This window comes from Petromyzon marinus, chromosome 8, assembly GCF_048934315.1.
Source record: "Petromyzon marinus isolate PM22_M1 ecotype Great Lakes invasive population chromosome 8, UKy_Petmar_22M1.pri1.0, whole genome shotgun sequence".
NCBI classification, from domain to species: domain Eukaryota; kingdom Metazoa; phylum Chordata; class Hyperoartia; order Petromyzontiformes; family Petromyzontidae; genus Petromyzon; species Petromyzon marinus.
Window position 1 is genome coordinate 16,901,761 of NC_133674.1, and position 20,979 is coordinate 16,922,739.

At 49.3% G+C, this 20,979-nt stretch overlaps 1 protein-coding gene across 8 annotated transcripts in view; it reads left to right on the top strand.

Annotated features, from left to right (window-relative positions):
- The window catches only part of LOC116940310 (rho GTPase-activating protein 24-like), a 92,008-nt gene that overhangs the window by 63,109 nt on the left and 7,920 nt on the right, over window positions 1-20,979 (top strand). For 7 of the 8 annotated variants that reach the window (XM_032949955.2, XM_076065708.1, XM_032949954.2 and 4 more), the window contains 2 exons: window positions 13,548-13,761; window positions 18,573-18,705. In XM_032949955.2, the coding sequence (XP_032805846.2) occupies window positions 13,548-13,761; window positions 18,573-18,705 (347 nt within the window). Of the gene's footprint in view, window positions 1-984; window positions 1,605-13,547; window positions 13,762-18,572; window positions 18,706-20,979 lie in introns of those variants that run through there. The other variant, XM_032949957.2, reaches the window with a different exon arrangement.

Genomic DNA, 20,979 nt, shown 5'->3' on the forward strand with positions numbered 1-20,979 from the left:
ACAATCGCAAACATGAGCTTTGATTTTTTTTTCCCGGTTTGCTTTAAAGATACACCTTAGCGGCAATAATCAATTTAAAATGTCACGCTTAAATATTGCCGGTTTATCTATTTGTATGTAAGCGAGAATTTGGTAACACCAGGTAACCCTGGTGAAAAAAATTAAAGTCAAGGGGCTAACGGGAATAGGGGGTAACAGGAATAGGGGGTAACAGGAATAGGGGGTAACAGGAATAGGGGGTAACAGGAATAGGGGGTAACGTGAATAGGGGGTAACGTTTAGCGGGCGCTTGAGATCCATACCGTCGCTGCGATTACAGATTCCTTCACTCCTGCCTGCCTGCACTGGCACCACCCACAACTCCTTTCGCGTCCGTGAGTCGAACTGCCTAGATCAGCTGGAATTTTATTTATATATTTATATATTTCCCAACATCCCACCTCATTCCTCCCGCGAATGGGGGGGGGGGGGTGGAGAGAGGCTCAGATGATGTGCAGGCGTAGCGCGCGTGTGTTGTACGGAGGGGGGGGGGGAATCACACGGTGCCGGATTAATCAGTTGCCGGTGCAATCCTCTGCTGGGCTGGGTCGGCTTGGGGATTTCGCAGCCGCTGGCAAGCCTAGCCGCCGTCGTTCCGGGGTGGTTTTTTCGTCGTCTTTCCACCTTCCCCGCCCCACCCCTAGCTGCTTCAGACGTTGAGGTTTTTTTTCCAAAACATTTTTTATAGCAGAGAGAGAGAGCTGCCGGCGCGGTTTGGGGGGGTTCGCACCGTTGGGCTCCGTTTTTGGGGCCAGCAGCAGCCCGGGCGCTCGCTCAGCTGACGGCGTCTCCGTAAGCGGCCGAGCAGGCGGGCGCGTGGATTCCCGGCTGGGTGGGTGGGTTGCCGGCCGGGTGGGTGGGTTGCCGGCCGGGTGGGTGGGTTGCCGGCCGGGTGGGTGGGTTGCCGGCCGGGTGGGTGGGTTTGCCGGCCGGGTGGGTGGGTGGGTTGCCGGCCGGCTGGGTGGGTTCCCGGCTCGTTTTCTCCAGCGGCCCCCTCCGGATCGTGCGCGCGAATTTTGAGACGCGCGTTTCGAGTTTGGTTCACGCGCATGCGTCGATACGCTGATACCGTGCACGTAATTACAGATGAGAAGAATGACAGGTCGCTTTGAGAAGTCTGCGATTTAGGTAAATGACTCATCTGTAGAAGCACACCACGTGCAGGAGTAGTAACAGCAGTTAAAAAAAAACAACGATCATCAGCAGAGCGCTGTTCGTGCAAGCATTCGCGTCTCTGTGCGGCAAGCGTCAACAACAGTTGCAGCGTTTTCCAAGTGGCAGGCAGAGGAGTCTGAGAGAGAGAGAGAAGCTGTGAGCTGGAGAGAGGAATTTCAGAACGGCTGTGGCGGTGCTGCGCTGGTGTGTGCTCGGGTGGCTTTGGGGGTTTGGTCGCTTCGAGGGTGGAGGGCCGCTGGGTTCGTGGCTTGGTTCTGCGTTGTTTTGCCGAGCCTCGATGCCTGAAGCTGGGAGTCTGCTCCTCTGCTCAGCCGGCGTGCTGGCTTACCAGGCTCTCTGCCCAAAGGCCGCCTACCGCCGTCTCAAGAGATGCCTCTCCTTGAAGAAAGGTATTTGCATATCGGCGTCGCAACAACAACAACAACGCACGCACGCGCGCGCGCGCGCGCACGCACCCCGCCCGGTTGTCTCGAGTCTTCTGTTGGACGCTCTAACCCCGGCCGTGCGTCTGGAAAACGCCTTGGGGCAGCTCGGCCTTGTCAACGCGTTGTTGTTGTCGTTGTTGTTGCCCGTGTGCGGTGAGCGGTGTGCGGGGAGCGGCGGCGGTAGTGGTCAGCGCTACGCTTCTCGCTACGACACCCGGCGACCCGAGTTCGATTCCCACTCACGGCCACCGACAACGGTGGCGGTTATTTGAACCCGGTCCCGGGCCTCCTCCCCTAGGTCGACTCAGCCTCAAATGAGTAACTTATACGATGCGTAAACGTCGCCACTGGGGAGACAAAGGCGGCCGGGCGTGGTTGCTGGCCACCCCGCCCCCTCGTGTGCCGTGCCGGCCTTCATAGGTGTTCGCCAACAGCACTTGCCCCAACAGTCTGTTAACAGGCTTTTACGGGGGAGTTTTTTTGTCTTTGTTAAACATCGGCAGTGGGGAGACAAAGGCGGACGGGACCGTGCTGTTGGTCGTACTTGCAGCCACCTCGTGCGCCGTGCTGGTGTTCACAGGTGCTCACAGGTGTTCACAGGTGCTCGTTCACGGCACTTGCCCCAGCAGCCCGTGCAGGGCTACGCGGCGGGGGATCTTTGTCTTTGTAGCCTGCAGTGTTACTGTGCATTGTCTGCGTGGCTTTATATGCCCAGCCACCGCATGCCGAAACAGCTTTTGTTCGGCCGGATCGAGGGGGCTAAACGGGCGCGGCACGGGCTAGAGAAGAGATGAAGTGATGTGGTACAGGAGGACGTGGAGCTGAGTGGACTTGCCGATGACTGGTACTAGCGGTGTCAAGATCGGCCTCTGTGGAGGAGGCTCGTGAAGGACGCTTCTGGGCAGTTGGAGGCAGTCGCCCTCCAGCAACAACGGAGGGCGGAGGAGCGACGCTCACAACAACGAGCGGAACACCGGGTGGCTAAAGCACAGCAGGTTGCCACAGTAGGGGGCACAGGTGGTGCACCAGCCAGTCGTCTCGGTCATCTTAGTCAGTCGACCCGTGGCACCTGGGTCTGCCCCGCGACCTCCTGCCCGCGGGCGTTCGACACTTCACGTGGCCTCAAGGTGCACATGGCCTGGCACAAGCGTCGTGGTGACGTCACCGCCACTTAGTGGCGAATGGCGGTTGTTGTTGTTGAGAGAGTGTGAGTGAGAGTGTGTGTGAGTGAGAGAGTGTGAGTGAGAGTGTGTGAGTGAGAGAGTGTGAGTGAGAGTGTGTGTGAGAGAGAGAGAGTGAGAGTGTGTGTGAGAGAGAGAGTGTGAGTGAGTGTGTGTGAGTGAGAGTGTGTGTGTGAGTGTGTGTGAGTGTGTGTGTGGGAGTGTGTGTGAGTGTGTGAGTGTGTGTGAGTGAGTTTGTGGGGAGCGGTAGTGTAGCGGTTAGCGCGCTGCGCTATGAACCCGGCGACACGAGTTCCATTCCCGCTCACGGCCAACACCAGTGACGATTATCTGAACCGGTCCCGGGCCTCTCCTAGGTCGACTCAGCCTCAAATGAGTACCTGGTGCAGTGTGTAAACATTGCCACTAGGGAGACAAAGGCGGTCGGGCGTGGTTGCTGGCCACCCAGCCCCTCGTGTGCCGTGCCGGCCTTTATAGGTGCTGCTCGCCAACAGCACTTGCCCCTACAGTCTGTTAAGGTGCGCAGAGAGAGCCGGTCCAGCCGTCACTCGCCACTGATGTGAGTCGCGGCCAGGAATCAAACACAGGAGGCCGTGTTCAAGGTACAGGGTGGTCCAGTTGCCTCGGGACCCCCATTTCATTCTCTAAAGCGTAATGTTTTTTTGTTGTTGTTTAAAGTAAGTTTTATTTAAAACAGAAATGCATTTTTCAAAAGCAAGACAACATTTGTCAGCGGTCAATTAATTGGGGGGGGGGGGGTCACATACATCTGGACCACCCTATACAGTAACCCTGACAACCGCACCACCACTCTACCCCCCCAACGTATAGCCATGTGTCACTAAACTCTGTCTCTATGTTTGCGCCTTTGCTTCAAATGTATGCCCACATGTATACGTGGCTTCATGTACACGTGGCTTCATGTGGCCATGTATGCATGCGTGGGTTCGTGTACATTTGCATCTCCTTGCTTGCTTTATTATATGCGCGCACGTGTGTGCGTGGATATGTATTGCCTCTGAGTCGGTAAGGATAAATGGAGAGATGCTCTGTCCTTCCACAAAACATACGTGCGGTGTAGTAGTATTATATAGTATTCCACTTTCGCATAAGAATTACTGACGGCTATTGGCGAAGGTTTTCATTTTCCACGTGAATGCTTTCCAGGTACAACAAAAACAACATTGTGGTCAATATCTTGGCCTAAGAGCAATTACCTGGAGCCGTGCAGGGAATCAAACAGTCAGGGAAATCGTACCCCGCACTTAATGCTTCACCAGGTGTGGACGCGAGTCAGGTTAGGTTTGTTTGTTGCTTCAGGTGTGTACACAAGACATGTTATGTTTGTTTGTTTCACCAGGTGTGTACGTAGGTCACGTTAGGTTTGTTTGTTTCACCAGGTGTGAACTCACGAGACCAGGATGAGGCCTCATTTGCAAGAGTGACCTGTTGTCACCAAAATGATAAAGCAAAACAATCGAAATAGAGGATAGCAAAAAAAAGGCAAATGTAAATCGGAGCATAAACAATTCGAGAGACATTTGTATTTTATGTAAAGTTCGATAGAATATGAATTAACTAAATTACCTTAATGCAAAATGTTACTCCGACATGCATGAACATACCACTGCAGTCATTTTTGCATTCGTGTTTTCGAGTGAGACTTACGGACAAGAGGTACCTTAACAAAGAGTAACAATGGCCGCATTGCGTCTCAGGATCGTGAGAGATGGCAGCGACCTTGGGGGAGGCCTTCAACCAGCAGTGGATTGACCGCTGATGATGATGGCGAATAATGGCTGACGCTGTGAGTCATGCTCAGCACTGACTGTAATTCGCACGCAAAATAAGCCAGTTGTGGGCCATTCATCGGGAGTGTCCGTTTTGCTTTAGACTCCAAAAGGTATACGCTGAGGCTCCCCCGGTGGTAAGTTGTGAACAATGAAACGATTTTCCCAGTCACCCCGTGATCTGTGCCCTTCTTACGGCTGCCCGACTCGTTGCGTCGTCTGTTTTTGTCACGGCACACAGCACCTTCTGCGCGCCCCAGGCACCGGGCTGTTTTGGTCTCGTTCTTGGCGAATTCTAGACATTGCACCCCACAGATGTTTGCACGGTGCTTTGGAGGCTGTATTCTTAGGACAACAGAATTTTTTGTTGCAAATGTTTGCATAGGGATTTTTTTTCGGGGGGGGGGGAAGATGGGGGGAGAGACAGGAGTGTGTTGACATTTGGGATGAGCGGGTTTTTTTTTGTTGTTGCATGGTTTGTGCCAGGCCCTTTGTTTTGATAAGAAAATAATGAACGCCCGCCACCTATTTCATATCTGTGGAACTGCCATTTGTTGAAAGCCGGGCGGATATTTTCCCTACCGTGTTTGGACAGCTCTTGTGAAGCGCACGAGAGGGCCCATGACTTGCTCTCAGCCCTCTCTCAGGATTCTTTAAGTGCCTCCGCATGAGCGTGTGGAGAAATTATCTGCGGCTTCAGTGGCCCGAAAGGAAATGCTTGACTCGGCCAGTTTCAAGTTGTGTTCTATTTATTTATAGAGTCTGTGAGCATTTTCAAGTGGTTAAATGCCTCGGCGTATATTCACAAGTTGAAATAAAAATTATTGCCGTCACACGTACAGATCATAGCAAATTATTGACGTTTTCCTTTCATACGCATAAACACTCGTTAATTGCTTGAAAACATCTTAATATATAGAGCGCTGCAGAGCTTGGACAATTGTTGGCGCCAGTTCGTCGCCTGGCTGTCTTCCAGCTTGTCTACATTTCCTGAGCGATTGCGAGATGCACTTTGCAAGAACGACGCAATATGAAACTCACCAATGTTATGAGACGTGCATTATCTTGGCGGCTTTACCCTGGGTTACTGGATCACCAAACGAACGACTTTCTGTACTGCACGCGAATGAGAAACTCTGAATTCGATGACGCAGGAGTATGGGAGTAGGAGTCGGAGCTTTATAGCCGACCAGGCGAATGACAATTTTCGGCTTAATGATAAAGCCGCCACATAAAACAAAATAGTGCCAGTTATTGAGCGACAAAAGTGAAAAGCGTGACCGCTTTCGCTTCGGCAGCTGAGCCCCCGCCCCCCCCGAGCACTTAGCAAAGTAGCACTCGTAAGCCAGGTAAAGCTTTGCGACTGGGCACACGACAAGACTGCTCGCCTGCTCAACGAATGCCTGCTCAATGAACCCTTTGTTACCCACCACCACCACACCTCTCTGGAGGGTGCCTCGTGGCTCGGGTCCCCCAGCATCTCGTCCGCCTTCACCTGGTTGCCTCACCTTGTCAGAGGCCGCGTGTGGATTCGTAAGGAGTGGTTAGCGCAGCGTTGCGCTGCGATACGAACCTGGCGACCCGGGTTCGTTTCCACGCTCACGGTAAACACCGGTGGGGATTATCTGAACCGATCCTGGGCTTCCCCTAGGTCGACTCAGCCTCAAATGATTACCTTGTGCGATGTATAAAAATCGCCACTGGGGAGACAAAGGCGGCCGAGCGTGGTGTTGGCCACCCATCCCCTCGTGTGTCATGCCGGCCCTTCGTAGGTGCTCGCTGACAGCACTTGCCCCAACATCACTTGAATTCGTACCTCCCCTTAGATGCAATTGTGATCAGATTATGGTTGGTGGCCAAAGTATTTGTGTTGCACTCTCACACGATCCAGCAGAACCATCAGCCAGCAGCAGCTCGTCGGAGATTGAATAAAGATCTTGCTAATTTGTCTCGTTAGCGTGATTTATTCGTTTGGCTTCGAGCCCGAGCTCTCATGCTGAATCCGCCACGCTGTTCACGAGGGCCAGGCGTGGGTCGGTGCCACATCAGCAAGTAGCTGAGAGGTCTCTCACACGCACGAGCACGCGTGTGTGTGTGCGTTGCGTGCGTGCGTGGTTGCGTGCGTGTGTGGTTGCGTGCGTTGCGTGAGTGCGTGCGTGGGTGCGTGCGTGGTTGCGTGCGTGCGTGGTTGCGTGCGTGGGTACGTGCGTGGTTGCGTGCGTTGCGTGGGTGCGTTGCGTGCGTGCGTGAGCGCGCGCAAGAGATCCCCAACGCATCTGCATTTTTCTGCAGTTTCACTGCGTGACCTTTGCAAGGGAGAAATGTGCATCTCGTGCGAGAGTAGTCGCCTTGAGATGCAATTGCGTTTAGGTGCTAAATATACGTTGGGGAGAAAAAAACTTAGCATCGTATTTTATGAACCCTGCTAGCCGTAGTGATGCAGTGAGTGGCGTAGTGTGGTTAGCATGGGCGCTGGTGTAAGGAATTAAATTAAAAGAAAACTATTTTTATTTTACCCAGGTAAGGCCCACTGAGGTCTTTTTCAGAAGCAACCTGGCCACAAATGATAGCTAAACAAAGTGACGTATGTGGAAATGTATAGCAGTCGCCAAATGCTCTAAATTCGTGTTCATTCTAAATGTGGAGGGGAAAACTCGGAGGACCCGGAGAAAATCCACACGACCACGGGGAGAGAACATGCAAACTCCAAACATACAGCAGGCGTCAGGATCGGGATCGAACCCACGACCTGCTGCGTACCAGGCGAGGTAGTTCACATCTTGCCACCACAGTGCCCCGAATGAAGCCCCGTGTCCAAGCCTGTGAACCCCAGTACAGTGATACTGCCTGCACACTCGATAGCCCTGCTACTGGGTGCAATTGCGATCGCACATTTGGCCCACAATAAATTTCAGATGTGTCTTCGGGCTCGAGTGCTTCTGAATAAAGTGCAAATGCGAGTCATGTTCCGTCATAAGGTTTTGTTTTTTCTCCCTTGCAATTGCCACTGGGTCCGCTGAGTGGCTTTACATCCTTGTGGACATGCGGAGTTAATGGAGCGCAGGAATGAGCATTCTTCTCCTGCTGTGAACCCTTGATGAGCCCTACCGGGCTGCAAGGTCAGCTGCTTTCTTGTTGAGTTTCGTGAATAATACGTATTTTCATTCGTACCGCTCCTATTGCTGCTAAATTTAACACCAAAGTAAATAATACTCCGTGAAATATTTTTCATGCTCAGACTCAAGACTTTATTTACACTGGGGGAATCCGATGAGCTCTTTTTACACACATGTCCAGTAGGAGTGGGTCAGAACGTTACAACAACAAACAATACATAGGGATCCATAGAGTTGCGTAGAGGCCCATAAAGTTACGTAGAGATCCACAGAGGTTACATAGAGACTCGGAGACCATAGGACAATGCCGTGATAGCAGTTACAGGGCATTGCAGGCTGGGGGGGAATGTGCAAACCTAACCAGAGCAAAACCAACATCTTATTTACACGAAACCCATGCCAGATCCTACTGCAAACAGGATAAACAATGAATATCGCTTAAAAAATCAATCAAAAATGTCAAATATCCTGTTACATACGTATGTAAATAAACCGTATATACAGCGTCATTTATAGCAAGCACGTTACGAGTTGGCAAAGTTTTGATGGACCCCATCTACAATACTCGTATGGAGCCTCAGTTATGTATTTTTGGCAGGAAAAAAACTATGAAAAATACATACAGTGAGGGAAAAAGTATTTGATCCCCTGCTGATTTTGTACGTTTGCCCACTGACAAGAAATGATCAGTCTATCATTTTAATGGTAGGTTTATTTGAACAGTGAGAGACAAAATAACAACAAAAAAATCCAGAAAAAAATGCATGTCAAAAATGTTATAAATTGATTTGCATTTTAATGAGGGAAATAAGTATTTGACCCCTCTGCAAAACATGACTTAATACTTGGTGGCAAAACCCTTGTTGGCAATTACAGAGGTCAGACGTTTCTTGTAGTTGGCCACCAGGTTTGCACACATCTCAGGAGGGATTTTGTCCCACTCCTCTTTACAGATCTCCAAGTCATTAAGGTTTCAAGGCTGATGTTTGGCAACTCGAACCTTCAGCTCCCTCCACAGATTTTCTATAGGATTAAGGTCTAGAGACTGGCTAGGCCACTCCAGGACCTTAATGTGCTTCTTCTTGAGCCACTCCTTTGTTGCCTTGGCCGTGCGTTTTGGGTCATTGTCATACTTGAATACCCATCCACGACCCATTTTCAATGCCCTGGCTGAGGGAAGGAGGTTCTCACCCAAGATTTGACGGTACATGGCCCCGTCCATCGTCCCTTTGATGCGGTGAAGTTGTCCTGTCTCCTTAGCAGAAAAACACCCCCAAAGCATAATGTTTCCATCTCCATGTTTGACGGTGGGGATGGTGTTCTTGGGGTCATAGGCCGCATTCCGCCTCAAAACACGACGAGTTGAGTTGATGCCAAAGAGCTCCATTTTGGTCTCATCTAACCACAACACTTTCACCCAGTTGTCCTCTGAATCATTCAGATGTTCATTGGCAAACTTCAGACGGGCATTTATATGTGCTTTCTTGAGCAGGGGGACCTTGCGGGCGCTGCAGGATTTCAGTCCTTCACGGCGTAGTGTGTTACCAATTGTTTTCTTGGTGACTATGGTCCCAGCTGCCTTGAGATCATTGACAAGAACCTCCCGTGTAGTTCTGGGCTGAATCCTCACCGTTCTCATGATCATTGAAACTCCACGAGGTGAGATCTTGCATGGAGCCCCAGGCCGAGGGAGATTGACAGTTCTTTTGTGTTTCTTCCATTTGCGAATAATCGCACCAACTGTTGTCACCTTCTCACCAAACTGCTTGGCAATGGTCTTGTAGCCCATTTCAGCCTTACTCTTTGGTTCTATTCGGTAAATTCACGTAGGTAAAAAAGAAAATAACAAAAATCACGACGTTTCGGCCACAACACAAGTGGCCTTCATCAGGTGAAGGGACCGTGCTGTCATGAGGACAGCGTTGGAGTGAGTATGGATCCTTCAGTCATGAAAGCTTCAAATCATTCCAGCCTTGTGTATGTCTACAATCTTGTCCCTGACATCCTTGGAGAGCTCTTTGGTCTTGGCCATGGTGGAGAGTTTGGAATCTGATTGATTGCTTCTTTGGACAGGTGTCTTTTATACAGGTAACAAGCTGAGATTAGGAGCACTCCCTTTAAGAGTGTGCTCCTAATCTCAGCTCGTTACCTGTATAAAAGACACCTGGGAGCCAGAAATCTTTCTGATTGAGAGGGCGTCAAATACTTATTTCCCTCATTAAAATGCAAATCAATTTATAACATTTTTTTACCTGCGTTTTTCTGGATTTTGTTTTTATTCTGTCTCTCACTGTTCGAATAAACCTACCATTAAAATTATAGACTGATCATTTCTTTGTCAGTGGGCAAACGTACAAAATCAGCAGGGGATCAAATACTTTTTTTCCCTCACTGTAACATCCAAACTATTTTTGTATTTTACCAGGTAAGGCCCACTGAGCCATCGAGCTCTTATTCAGAAGCGACCTGGCCGCAAATGATAGCTCAGCGAAGTGGCTTATCACGTGGAAATGTTTTGCAGCCAAATACTCCGAACGCATGTTGATTATAAATGTGGAGGGAAAAACCGGTGGACCCGGAGAAAAATCCACGCGACCACGGGGAGAGAGGACATGCAAACTCCAAATACACAGGCGCTGGGGTCGGGATTGAACCCACGACGTCCTGTATATCAGGCGAGGTAGTTAACATCTCGCCACCGTGCCATCCCACTACCATGTGCCGAATGTAGCCCCGATTATCTGCACCTTCTACGGTATCTCGCTTGAACAGTTGTATGCTAGTTGTACGGTGCCTGAAAATACCATTAAGGGAATAACCGTGGCTTCCCATCCTGTATAGTGTTCACATTTAGACTCAGCTGCCTTGTTCCGTTAGCAGTAGAGTAGTTTCAGAAATCTCCGCGTGATAACGTCAGGTCCCGTGGGGGAGGGGGGCGTTTCGAATGACCAAGGTCGAGTTAACAGTTTCAACTTGTCAAGCTCCCGCACACTCCCAGAAAGAGAGAACGACTCGGAGGCGTGAGGAAAAACCCGCAGACGATCGGGAAAAAGGCAGCGAGGCGGTTAGCCTGCACGTGCGAGGGGGCAACGCTCTATCCCCGTACAGATGGAACAGGTGGGGTCCACATTCTCCTTGGTGAGCCAGGTTTATGACTCCTTGATGGACACAGGAAGGGAGTTTCGCAACACGTGTGCGGTCATCCACCAATCCTCGTTGCCTCCACACAGCGCTGGATTACAGACATCTGCATGCATAGCCACCACAGCCAGGCTAATACCGCTGTTGAATGTATTTCGCTTGATGTTGCATCTCCCTTAGGTTATAGGATGAATGGCGCAGTAATTGAACAGCACTGATTTCAGTCATCTTAGCGTCAGTTGTGCTTAATGTCATGAATTTGCGGTGTTAACAGCTGGATGTAAAGTGGGATTCATTCTGGTTCATGAGCCCTTGGTGCCACGTCAAAGCGTACTTGTTCTATTACCTTTAAGTGTATTATAGTGTGGGGCATTGATTTATTGGTATTTTTTGTGTGTGAAGGAAATAGCGCCATAATTTGCCCTTCGCGTTGTACTGTATTGTGTGTGGCTTTTGAGGTTTTCATGAAGATCCATGGGGAAAGTAATAACAATGTCAGATGCACCGATGATTGAGTCATTATACCGACCAATTTTATCATGCAAACGGACTAGAGGAAGGTAAATTATTTGAAGAATTTAACAAAGAATGCTGTAGAGAGGGGACTAAAGATAAATACGAGCAGAGCAAACGTCGCTTGTGAGAATTTGACGATATGAAAGGACATTATTGTGAAGAGGGACACAACTGGAAACCACTGCAGAGTATGTACCGTGCATGTATGTAGGGACATTATTGACGGCGGGCCGAGATCAGAGTGATGAGATACAGATGCGAGCGAGGGCAATGGGATGGAGTGATTTTTCCAAAAACATTTTTTATTGAAAAAAAGCCAACTTACCAATGTGCCTCGTAAACAAAAATAAGTACAAATGATCTGCAATGGCACATGATTGGAACCGTGAATGGGAGAGGGGAGAGATGGGGCAGGGGGCGGTCGTCGTGTGGAGGAGCTTGAAGACTGTGAAAGCAGTGTTCGTCACTGATTTTCAGAGGGGGTTGGGGGGGGGCACTGTCGCCGATAAGACATCATCAGTTTGAGGGCCGCCACACATTTGAAACCATTGGGGGTTTGACAACAGCACGATGACGATGATGGGGGGTGTTTTCACCATTTGTGTATTGTCGGGTGCCGCACTAAAGGCCACCAGAGGGCCCGTGGGCCTTGCGATGAAGAATGCCGCTGTGAAGTGTGATCTAAACATTGACTCGCGATTGGATTGAGAGCGAGTGGAGGGTTTTTATTGGGACTATCACAGGATGCATAATATACACCAACATTGCATTAAATTAACTTGTCATCTATTTGTGGTATGGCTGGCCATGTGTAATGTATATGTTTTATTTAATTTGTATTTCATACAATCTGCACATTATAAGCAAAATTGTAATCCTATTGCGATTTCTACGTGCGGAATAATTACACGAAAATGTTAACATCAGGAATGGGAAAAACAAGTGGACAGATTGTTGTCTGGTCAAAATATTAATGGGTTTTATGTTCACTAAAACTATATCTAATCTACATGCCGACCATAATCTATTTATTTATAGAGTTATTTGCCCGTTTGTTTATTTATTTACTCCATAACGGCTTGATTTTGCCGTGACTGCCACAACGTGGTCGTGGAATCTGCCCCCGACAAACGCCCGGTTGGACCTTGTGACGGCTGCAGGCGAGCGGACGGGACTCGGCTAAGGCCCTCCTCGAAGGGACCGTGGCGCTTTCTACCGCGGCACTTGTCCCCAGACGCTGCAGGCGGTGGGCTCCGCCCACCCCTGAGACCACGCGGCTGCCTCCCTGGGCTGCCCGTGCCGGAGAACGCCGCCCGGTTTCAGGGATCAATTAAGATGGATTAACGGGAGAGGTGACCCCGGGGTTGGTCAGGGGTCAGAGCACTGAGCTGGCACCGTTGAGATCCTAGTTAGAATCCGGGTTTCAGCCACCCGTCATTAAACCGGGCTCTCCGGTGTCCGCCTACCTCTTCCCCTCTCATTTTACTCCCCGCCCCTCCGTGCATTCTCCGCTCGGGCAACTGAGGATTCATATCAAAGCCTCCAGTCAACCTTGGCACGGAGGGGGAGGTTGCTCCTTCACCTGTGCTGCCCGATAGTCTGGAACTCTCTTCGCCCGGCCGTGTGTGATATTGACTCCCTCCCCCTGTTCAAGTCCAGGCTCAAGACCCCACTCTTTTCACCGCCGTTGACCGACTGTTACAATATCTTTCTTAATTAAATTTCCTTTTCCCAGGATGCCCACCTGCCACACGTCTGTATAGCATCTTGAGATGTGGTTGGATTTAGATACAGTACTGTAATAATCCAAAGTGAACTGTGTTGTAAGTCTTGGAGCTGTGCACTCACTCATGCTGATGGACTCATTCACTCACTCACCCTTTCACCTACTCACCCACTTACCCTCTCGCTCACCCACTTACCTGCTTACTCACTCACGCACTCGCTCATCCACTCACATGCCCACTCACAACTCACCTTCTCATGCACCCACTCAATAACTCACTCATTCACACACTCGCTAATCCACTCACTCACTCACACATTCACCATCTTACCTTCTCATCCCTACACTCAATAACTCGCTCACTCACCCACTCGCTCACTCACCCACTCGCTCATTTATTCGTTCGCCCACTCACTCGCCTGCTCGTTTGCCCACAGGAGTGTTTGGCCAGCGGCTGGAGGAGACGGTGCGGAGCGAGACGGGGTCGGACGGGGTGACGGCGCCAGCCCCGCTGCTCGTCACTCAGTGCGTCAACTTCATCCGCTGCCAAGGCCTGGCCGAGGAGGGCCTCTTTCGTCTGCCGGGCCAGACGAACCTGGTGCGTGAGCTGCAAGAGGCCTTCGACTGCGGCGAACGCCCCATCTTTGACGGGTTCGTGTTTACACATTTTTTGTAAACCCGCCGCTGCGTTGAGGATATTCCCATGCCCCGTGCAGGTCTTAGGAGATGTCTGACCAAAACAAAAAAACTATATTTTTTTTATTTTACCAGTTAAGACCTGCTGAGCTATAACATAGGTTTTTTTCAGAAGCGACCTGGCCACAAATGATAGCTCAACGAAGTGGCTTATCACGCGGAAATTTATAGCAGCCAAATACTCTAAGCGAGTGATGTTGATTCTAAACATGGAGGGGAAAGACCAGAGGACCCGGAGAAAAGATCCACGCGACCACGAGGAGAGAGACACGCAAACTCCGAATGAACAGCAGGCGTCAGGGTTGGAGTCGAACCCACGACCTCCTGCTGCATAGCAGGTGAGGGAGATAACACCTTGCCACCCAGAGTGCCCCAAATGAAGCCCCGTGTCCACTTCCACCAACCCGCCACCGCGGCGCCCCACTAACTTCTCCACGCTGGACAGTGAGGGTTGACGAAGGCAGGGAGCACGGATTTTGGGAGCTTAGTGCAGTATCACGGCGTATTTCGCTGCATTGCTGACCACTGACAATGCAGCGCTGCGGAAGTCTATGACACCTGATTTGGTGTGGTGGTCACCCATCCAAGCGATATCCAGACTCAACCCAGACACTGCGTGACTAATTTGGGCATCGCTCTTTGGAGTCCCGTTATTTTTCACGGAGACCGTAGTAAAACCGACATGCTCAACAGAGCAAGGAGCAAAAAACCAACCCAAAACTGCTTTAAAAAAATATTCTTTGGGAAAAGTTTACGTCAAAAGAAATCCTCTAGGAATAAAAAAAATACCCCAAAAGACTGCGTGATCTTAACATTCTTCAAGGTCTCAGCAGATGCATTGAATCTCCCATAGCTGTCGAGAGACCTTTTTTTTTTTGCCAAGTTCTTACCTCGGGTCCAGAGTTCCTAACTCCCAGTTTCTCATCACAGCTCCCCCGACAACGCGTTTAGGAGCAGCAATTTAGCGGGGGGATCCTGGCCGCTCGCGCTTGGGTTTAAGTCGTCTGACCACACCGCGTGAGGATGTAGCACACCGCATGCCTGGATTGATGCCAGACCCAGGCTCCGCAGTGGTGGGTGGAGCGATTGATTTCCTTCTCATAAACAAGCTGCAGTATATACTCTTTGGTTCTTTCGGTAAAGTCACGTAGGTAAAACATAAAATAAAGTTAGTCAAATCACGACGTTTAGGAAGCAACACAAGCCTCCGTCATCAGGTGGGATAGTCACAGCAAGAAGTGATTTGCTGTAGTGGACGAAATTACTTCTTGCTGTGACTATCCCAGCCAATGACGGAGGCTTGTGTTGCTTCCGAAAAGTTGTGATCTGATTAACTTCATTTTATTTTTTACCTACGTGACTTTACCGAAAGAACCAAAGAGTATGGATCATTGCAGTCACGAAAACTTCAAATCTAGAAGCTGCAGTATATACTTGCATGTTAAAACATCTGTGCTACAAGCAGCAGTCTTCAGTTCACGGCTGTTACAGGCATAAGAATTACTGCCGTGGCCTAACGGAGAGCACACTGGACTTACAATCCAGATTTTGACCTCCTGGCGTGGCAGATTAAAAAAATGGGAACGTTTCTTAAATCCCCCCCCCCCCCACCCCGGCCTCCATCCACCCAGCAGTATAAATGGGCACAAGGCAGATCGTATGAGCGTATTGAAGTACATAGCAGATAGTCATCGTGCCTTCATGATAGCCTTGCACTTTGGGAATGGCAAGGATGCCGAATGCCATTGTAATTTGTTTTTGATTTGGTGGTCAGCAACCGTGATAAAAGGAACCTCCAGTAGACCCAAGAAAACGCAAATGTTTTCGTTTAATCCCAGCGGCACCCGTGTGGTAGGTACACCGCTCGCTATGGACGCTGCTGAACGCGTTCAGGGCTCCCGACTAATCCTCGTGTGGCTTGGCACGCTTACGACCTTGTAGCAACACAGGAAATAACTTCAGTCATTCGCCTTTTTTTTGGCTTGTCCCTTGCAGAGAACATCCCTGCTGGAATTTGCGCTCGCCAAGTAAAAACAATTAAAACAAGCCAGAGGGCAGGCGCGCGGAAATGTACAATAGACTTTATTTGAGTACGCTGGAACATACCTTGACTTCAACCCAAAAATAACCCACAGACATCTCTGAAAAATAACACGACGCACTGTAGTACTATAATAATAATCATCATCATCATCACAATCATTGTCAATAACAAACATCGGAGTGAAATTGTCGACTCTTTTATAACGTCGTAAAATCGTAATCATTGTCATCGTCTTCGTCGTCATCATCATTCTCGCCACCATCTTTCGTTTCAACGTCAGTATCCTCGCAATGCTTCGTTTTTTTCCCCCCTCCTCCTTCTTCTTCAACATCTTCACCATCTTATTTAATTCATCGCCGGCGGGAACGATATTCGCGGCCTTTAAAGATCGCGCGCGCGCTGGTCGGCTTGCGCGAGAGCGCCGATGGTGACGACGACGACGCGGAACGTTCGACCGTGAGCTGCAACGGCACTCGGCGCGTGCCACTCGCTCCGTCGAGAGTCGCGACGCCGGCCGATGCTCGACCGCAGCACGCTGCATTTTTCTTTAATATATATAATTACGTATTTTTATTTCGACAGAACCCAACTCCCTTCAGTCCCCACGATACTGGTGATAACATGCAACACGTTTGACAGATCTATTATCGGCGTGGCTAAAGCGCTCGAAAGCAGTAGACGGCGCGGGTTTTGCTCGGATCGGCGAAGAAGAGTGATGTGCGAGCGAGTGGTTCAAAGGATGATGGATTTGAGAGGCATGCAAGACCACGTCCGTTCTTCAAGGTCTTTAGTTTTGTCCTGAAAAGCAATCAACGGCACCGTATTATTTTATACGCATTGTAAAGCTGTGTGCATTGTCTGCTTTTTTTAGTGCCCATTTGTATGCCGAGTGCTGCAGTGATATGGCCCCTTTTAGTTTTATTTTTTTATTTTTTGCAAATGCCAGCCGGCCAAAACATCGAGGTGTTTCTTTTTTTTTTGCTTGCCAGGGATAGGACTTAAACAGACGCCGCTATATTTGTATCGACCTGCGTACCCAAGGCGTTGGATGCGCGCAGAGACGCGTGCGGAGACGCGTGCGGACGAGCGATCGGTTGGCGACGGCCATTGCCGAGCAAAGTTAGCCCTCGGGCAAGGCGTGTGTGAAGAAAGGGTGGGCAGTGCGGCGGAGTTTCGTTCTCACAAAAAGCAATGAAAGCAATCGTGAGGACGACAAAAGAAAAAACCCAAGCTATGGCTATGGCGGGGAAAAACAATAAAACGAGAATTGTGATAGTGGGGGGGGGGCCTCGTTGGCTAGGAGCTGACTTGGCAGTAAAACCGCACCTCCGATTGGCAAGGTCGGCTACGTACGGCGCGAAAGAAGCTCAACGTACGCACCCACATACAAAACGAACGGGTTCAGTCGCGGGGAGCAACGCACTTCCTTCTGCCTATTTCAGGTTTTACGCAGTGAAATTAACAAGAGTTTGTTTGTTTTTTGCTGTTGAGGCGTGAGAGAGCCGCACGTGCGCTGTGCGCCGTCAACAGGTGTCTGGGTAATTTGGAGGGGGGGTGGCGGAAGTCGGTGGCTTTGACACACATTAAAGAGTGCTGAATCAGCACTCCCATTCTCTGGGTTGAAGCTTTTGTCTACCACTCGGGATTAAACGGGAGGGGGTTTCTTGTGAATATTGGGAGTCGTTCTTCGCCCAGTTTTCGGACGATTGCATAAAAATCCCATTTATAAAAAAATAACGTTTTCCCATTGCACTTTCACTTGGCCGTGGACCGCGCTTCTCTCCGGGTGCTATGAAATGGGCCAAAGGGGAGAGCAGGGAAGCACCCCCCCCCCCACCACCACCGTCTGGCGGGCGGATGGGCAATGAAGACACCGCTGGGATGAGCCATCGTGACCCGGCCAAAGTATTGCGATGTCAGCTGTCAAAGCCACGTCGCACTCGTTGCAAATAGTAATGATAATTCACAGGCCTTGTCAATTTACTGCTAGATGAAGGACTGTCCATGCCAGTCATCAGGGTTGTTTGACCATACTTCACCATGCTGGTCATTGCGGGCTGGTGAAGGGGAGAAGTTTATAATGGTTGTTGAGCTAAGGACATCTGGTAACCAAACCCGGCAGCATTTGTTTCACAAGGCTGGCTCTGCTGATGAGACTCAGAAGATTAAAACCGGTCCAGAGTTTGCTTGGTTAAAACAAATGCTGCTTGGTGATATTGGTTCTGGAAAGCGAATAGTCCGGTGGACTAAAACACATTTTTTTTTATGTGTGGAGACACTGAGCAAAGTTCTGCCTCAATACAAAAGCATTTCCGCGTACACAATGTTGGCCCTTTCAGCTACAAAGCCTTCCCCACAGCATTTCCCCACAGTTCAGCAAATAACGTTGAGACCTTCTCAATGCACTGCTCGCCGAAGGCCTTCCCACCACGTGATCAGACAACCCACACGTGACCACAGTACACGTCAATAACAATCAAATTTGGGTTTATTTTTCTGTTTCCGAATCCGAAGGGCCCCTTTCCCCGTCGCAGGGCCAAGCCGAGCGCCCACGTGCCCGCGGTGCGTGCGTGCGTGTCGCGAGCGTTGTGTCTCCCGAGCGCGAGTGTGTGTCGTGCGCGTGCCGCAAGCGTTGTCACGTGTGTGTGTGTGCGTGTCGCGAGCGTGTCGCGAGCGTGTGTCGCGAGCGCTGTATTTTTTTACCGGGCGTGCGGCTCCGCAGGGACACGGACGTCCACACGGTGGCCTCCCTTGTCAAGCTCTACCTGCGCGAACTGCCCGAGCCCGTGGTGCCGTTCTCCCTGTACAGCGAGTTCCTGTCTTGTGCTTCTCTCCTGGCCAAGAACCAGAGCGAGGTTAGTGGCACCACTGTCGAGCGCAAACAAGCGAGCACCGACGTCCTACATTGTTTTTCTCCTGCTCGTAGATTCTATTTCTTCACTCTCATTTCCGACGTGCGGCTGAACTTTTATTCAAATGAACACGCGAGGGGAGGTCTCAGAAAGGTGGGGGGGGAAGGGGTTGGTTATCATATGAGAGGGCTATGACCGTCCCAGAGTACGCACATTAGTTTTAAGAAATAAAGCGGTCAAACTGGCGAATATATGTTGCCCTCCCCGAATATTTGTTGTGCCATGAATGAATATTTGTTCACTACTAGGTAGTCGGCAATAGTTGGAAATGTTGGTTCTCCTTTCGAATATTGGTTCCTGCTTGGTTTTTATAGCGATGCAATCTTTGCATGCGAGTCTGTGTCCACATATAATAGACTAAAACCTGATATGTAAGACCACTTTCTCGCCCTTTTTGTGAAGCAGTGGCTCGATTTTCGTTTTAGTATAGTATAATTTTTTTCGCACTATCTTTTTTGGTTCCAACTTTGTCCTGACCCAGTGTGGTCCCTGACCCAATGTGGTTGCATGTTGGTTCTTGTGGAAACAAATATTCTGAGGAATCAATATTAATTTATAACAACATTGATGAGATCCTGAAATTTAGTTTTTATCCTGATAGCCACCCATAGTTAAACTTGGCTCTCAAGGTTAGCAAGTTGGAGTCCTCAATGTGGTAATCAATTATTGTATACAAAGTCAAAATCGATTTTGGTTTCCAATTCATTTGGCAACATTTCAGCTCTCAGAATAAAAAAAATAATTGAAACTTGATTTGAAGCTTTCGTGACTGCAGGAATTTCTCTTTGGTTCTTTCAGTAAAGTCAGTAGAAAGAAAATAAATTAAATACTAGAGTACGACGTTTCGATTGCAACACAAGCAACCGTCATCAGGTGGAACTAAATTTGAGAGAGACAAAACACAGACACGGAGACACACAGACACACAAGCAGAGAGAGACAACACAGAGACACACAGAGAGAGACACAACATAGACACACTGTGTGTCTCTGTGTTGTCTCTCTCTGCTTGTGTGTCCGTCTGTGTGTCTCCGTGTCTGTGTTTTGTCTCTCGCTCAAATTTAGTTCTACCTACTCTGTTTTTTTTGGTAGAGTCACGTAGGGAAATACATCAATAATTATTTATATCTTTTTATTAAAACAAAAATGTTTTCATTTAATTATTTCCCTACGTGACTTTACCGAAAGAAGCAAAGAGTAAAAAAAACACAATTGGTTTGACTGCTACATGACAAACATTTCTCTGGAGCAGGATGGCTGGGAAAGTGGATTTCATGTTCCCGTGGCGACAAAGGAGGTCACGTGAAGCGATCACAGAAGCAGTTCTGTGTTGTCACATTCCGTGGGCCATTCTCATTGCTCTGCGAGAGTTACGATTGGACACTGTGCCGTGATGCCGATACAACAACCGGGGTTGAAGTTGGCGAAAAAGACAAAATGTCTAAGTTTTCAGCAACCTCATCAGAGATACGTTTTCATTGCCTGCATTTTGTTGCTTATTTTCTCCATCATTCTAAGGCGAGTTCCCCATTTTAACTTGCCACCTAGTATCCTGAACAACACAGTCATCGGCAGTAATATATCAATGAAGAATCCGTAAAAACGAGAAATCGTAAAAAGTGGGCATTCCCGCTCGCAGAATGTTTAATCGGTGTTATCACTCCCAAGCACTAAATGCCATGTTTAAACAGACCGTGGTTAAATATTGACCCGCGAGAGGAGTTTGTGTTTGGCTCCACGAGTGAAGAGCGATGATAATCGGGGGTGCTCCAGAGAATCAGTCACGTTTGTGATGGGGAGCGGTGGCGCAGTGGTTAGCGCACTACATTCCGCATGCCGTTTTCCTCTTTCGTACGGCAGGGTGGAAAAGCAATCATTTTGAAACCCGTTATCGGTTCAACGCGAAGTTGTTTAAACCAATCCAAGGAGTGTGGATGGCAGCAACACAGCCAGGATGTGTTTTTCGATGGTTTGGAGTTTCACCACCACCACCACCACAGCAGGAGTTCGGCGATTCTGTGACCCCTTCCCGTTTTCTTTGGTTCTTTCGGTAAAGTCACGTAGAATGAGAATAAAATAATAAATTGATAAAATAAAATAACACAATAAAATTCTCACGACGTTTCGGTCACAACACAAGCGGCCTTCATCAGGTGTTGTGGCCGAAACGTCGTGAGAATTTTATTGCGTTATTTTATTTTATCAGTTTATTATTTT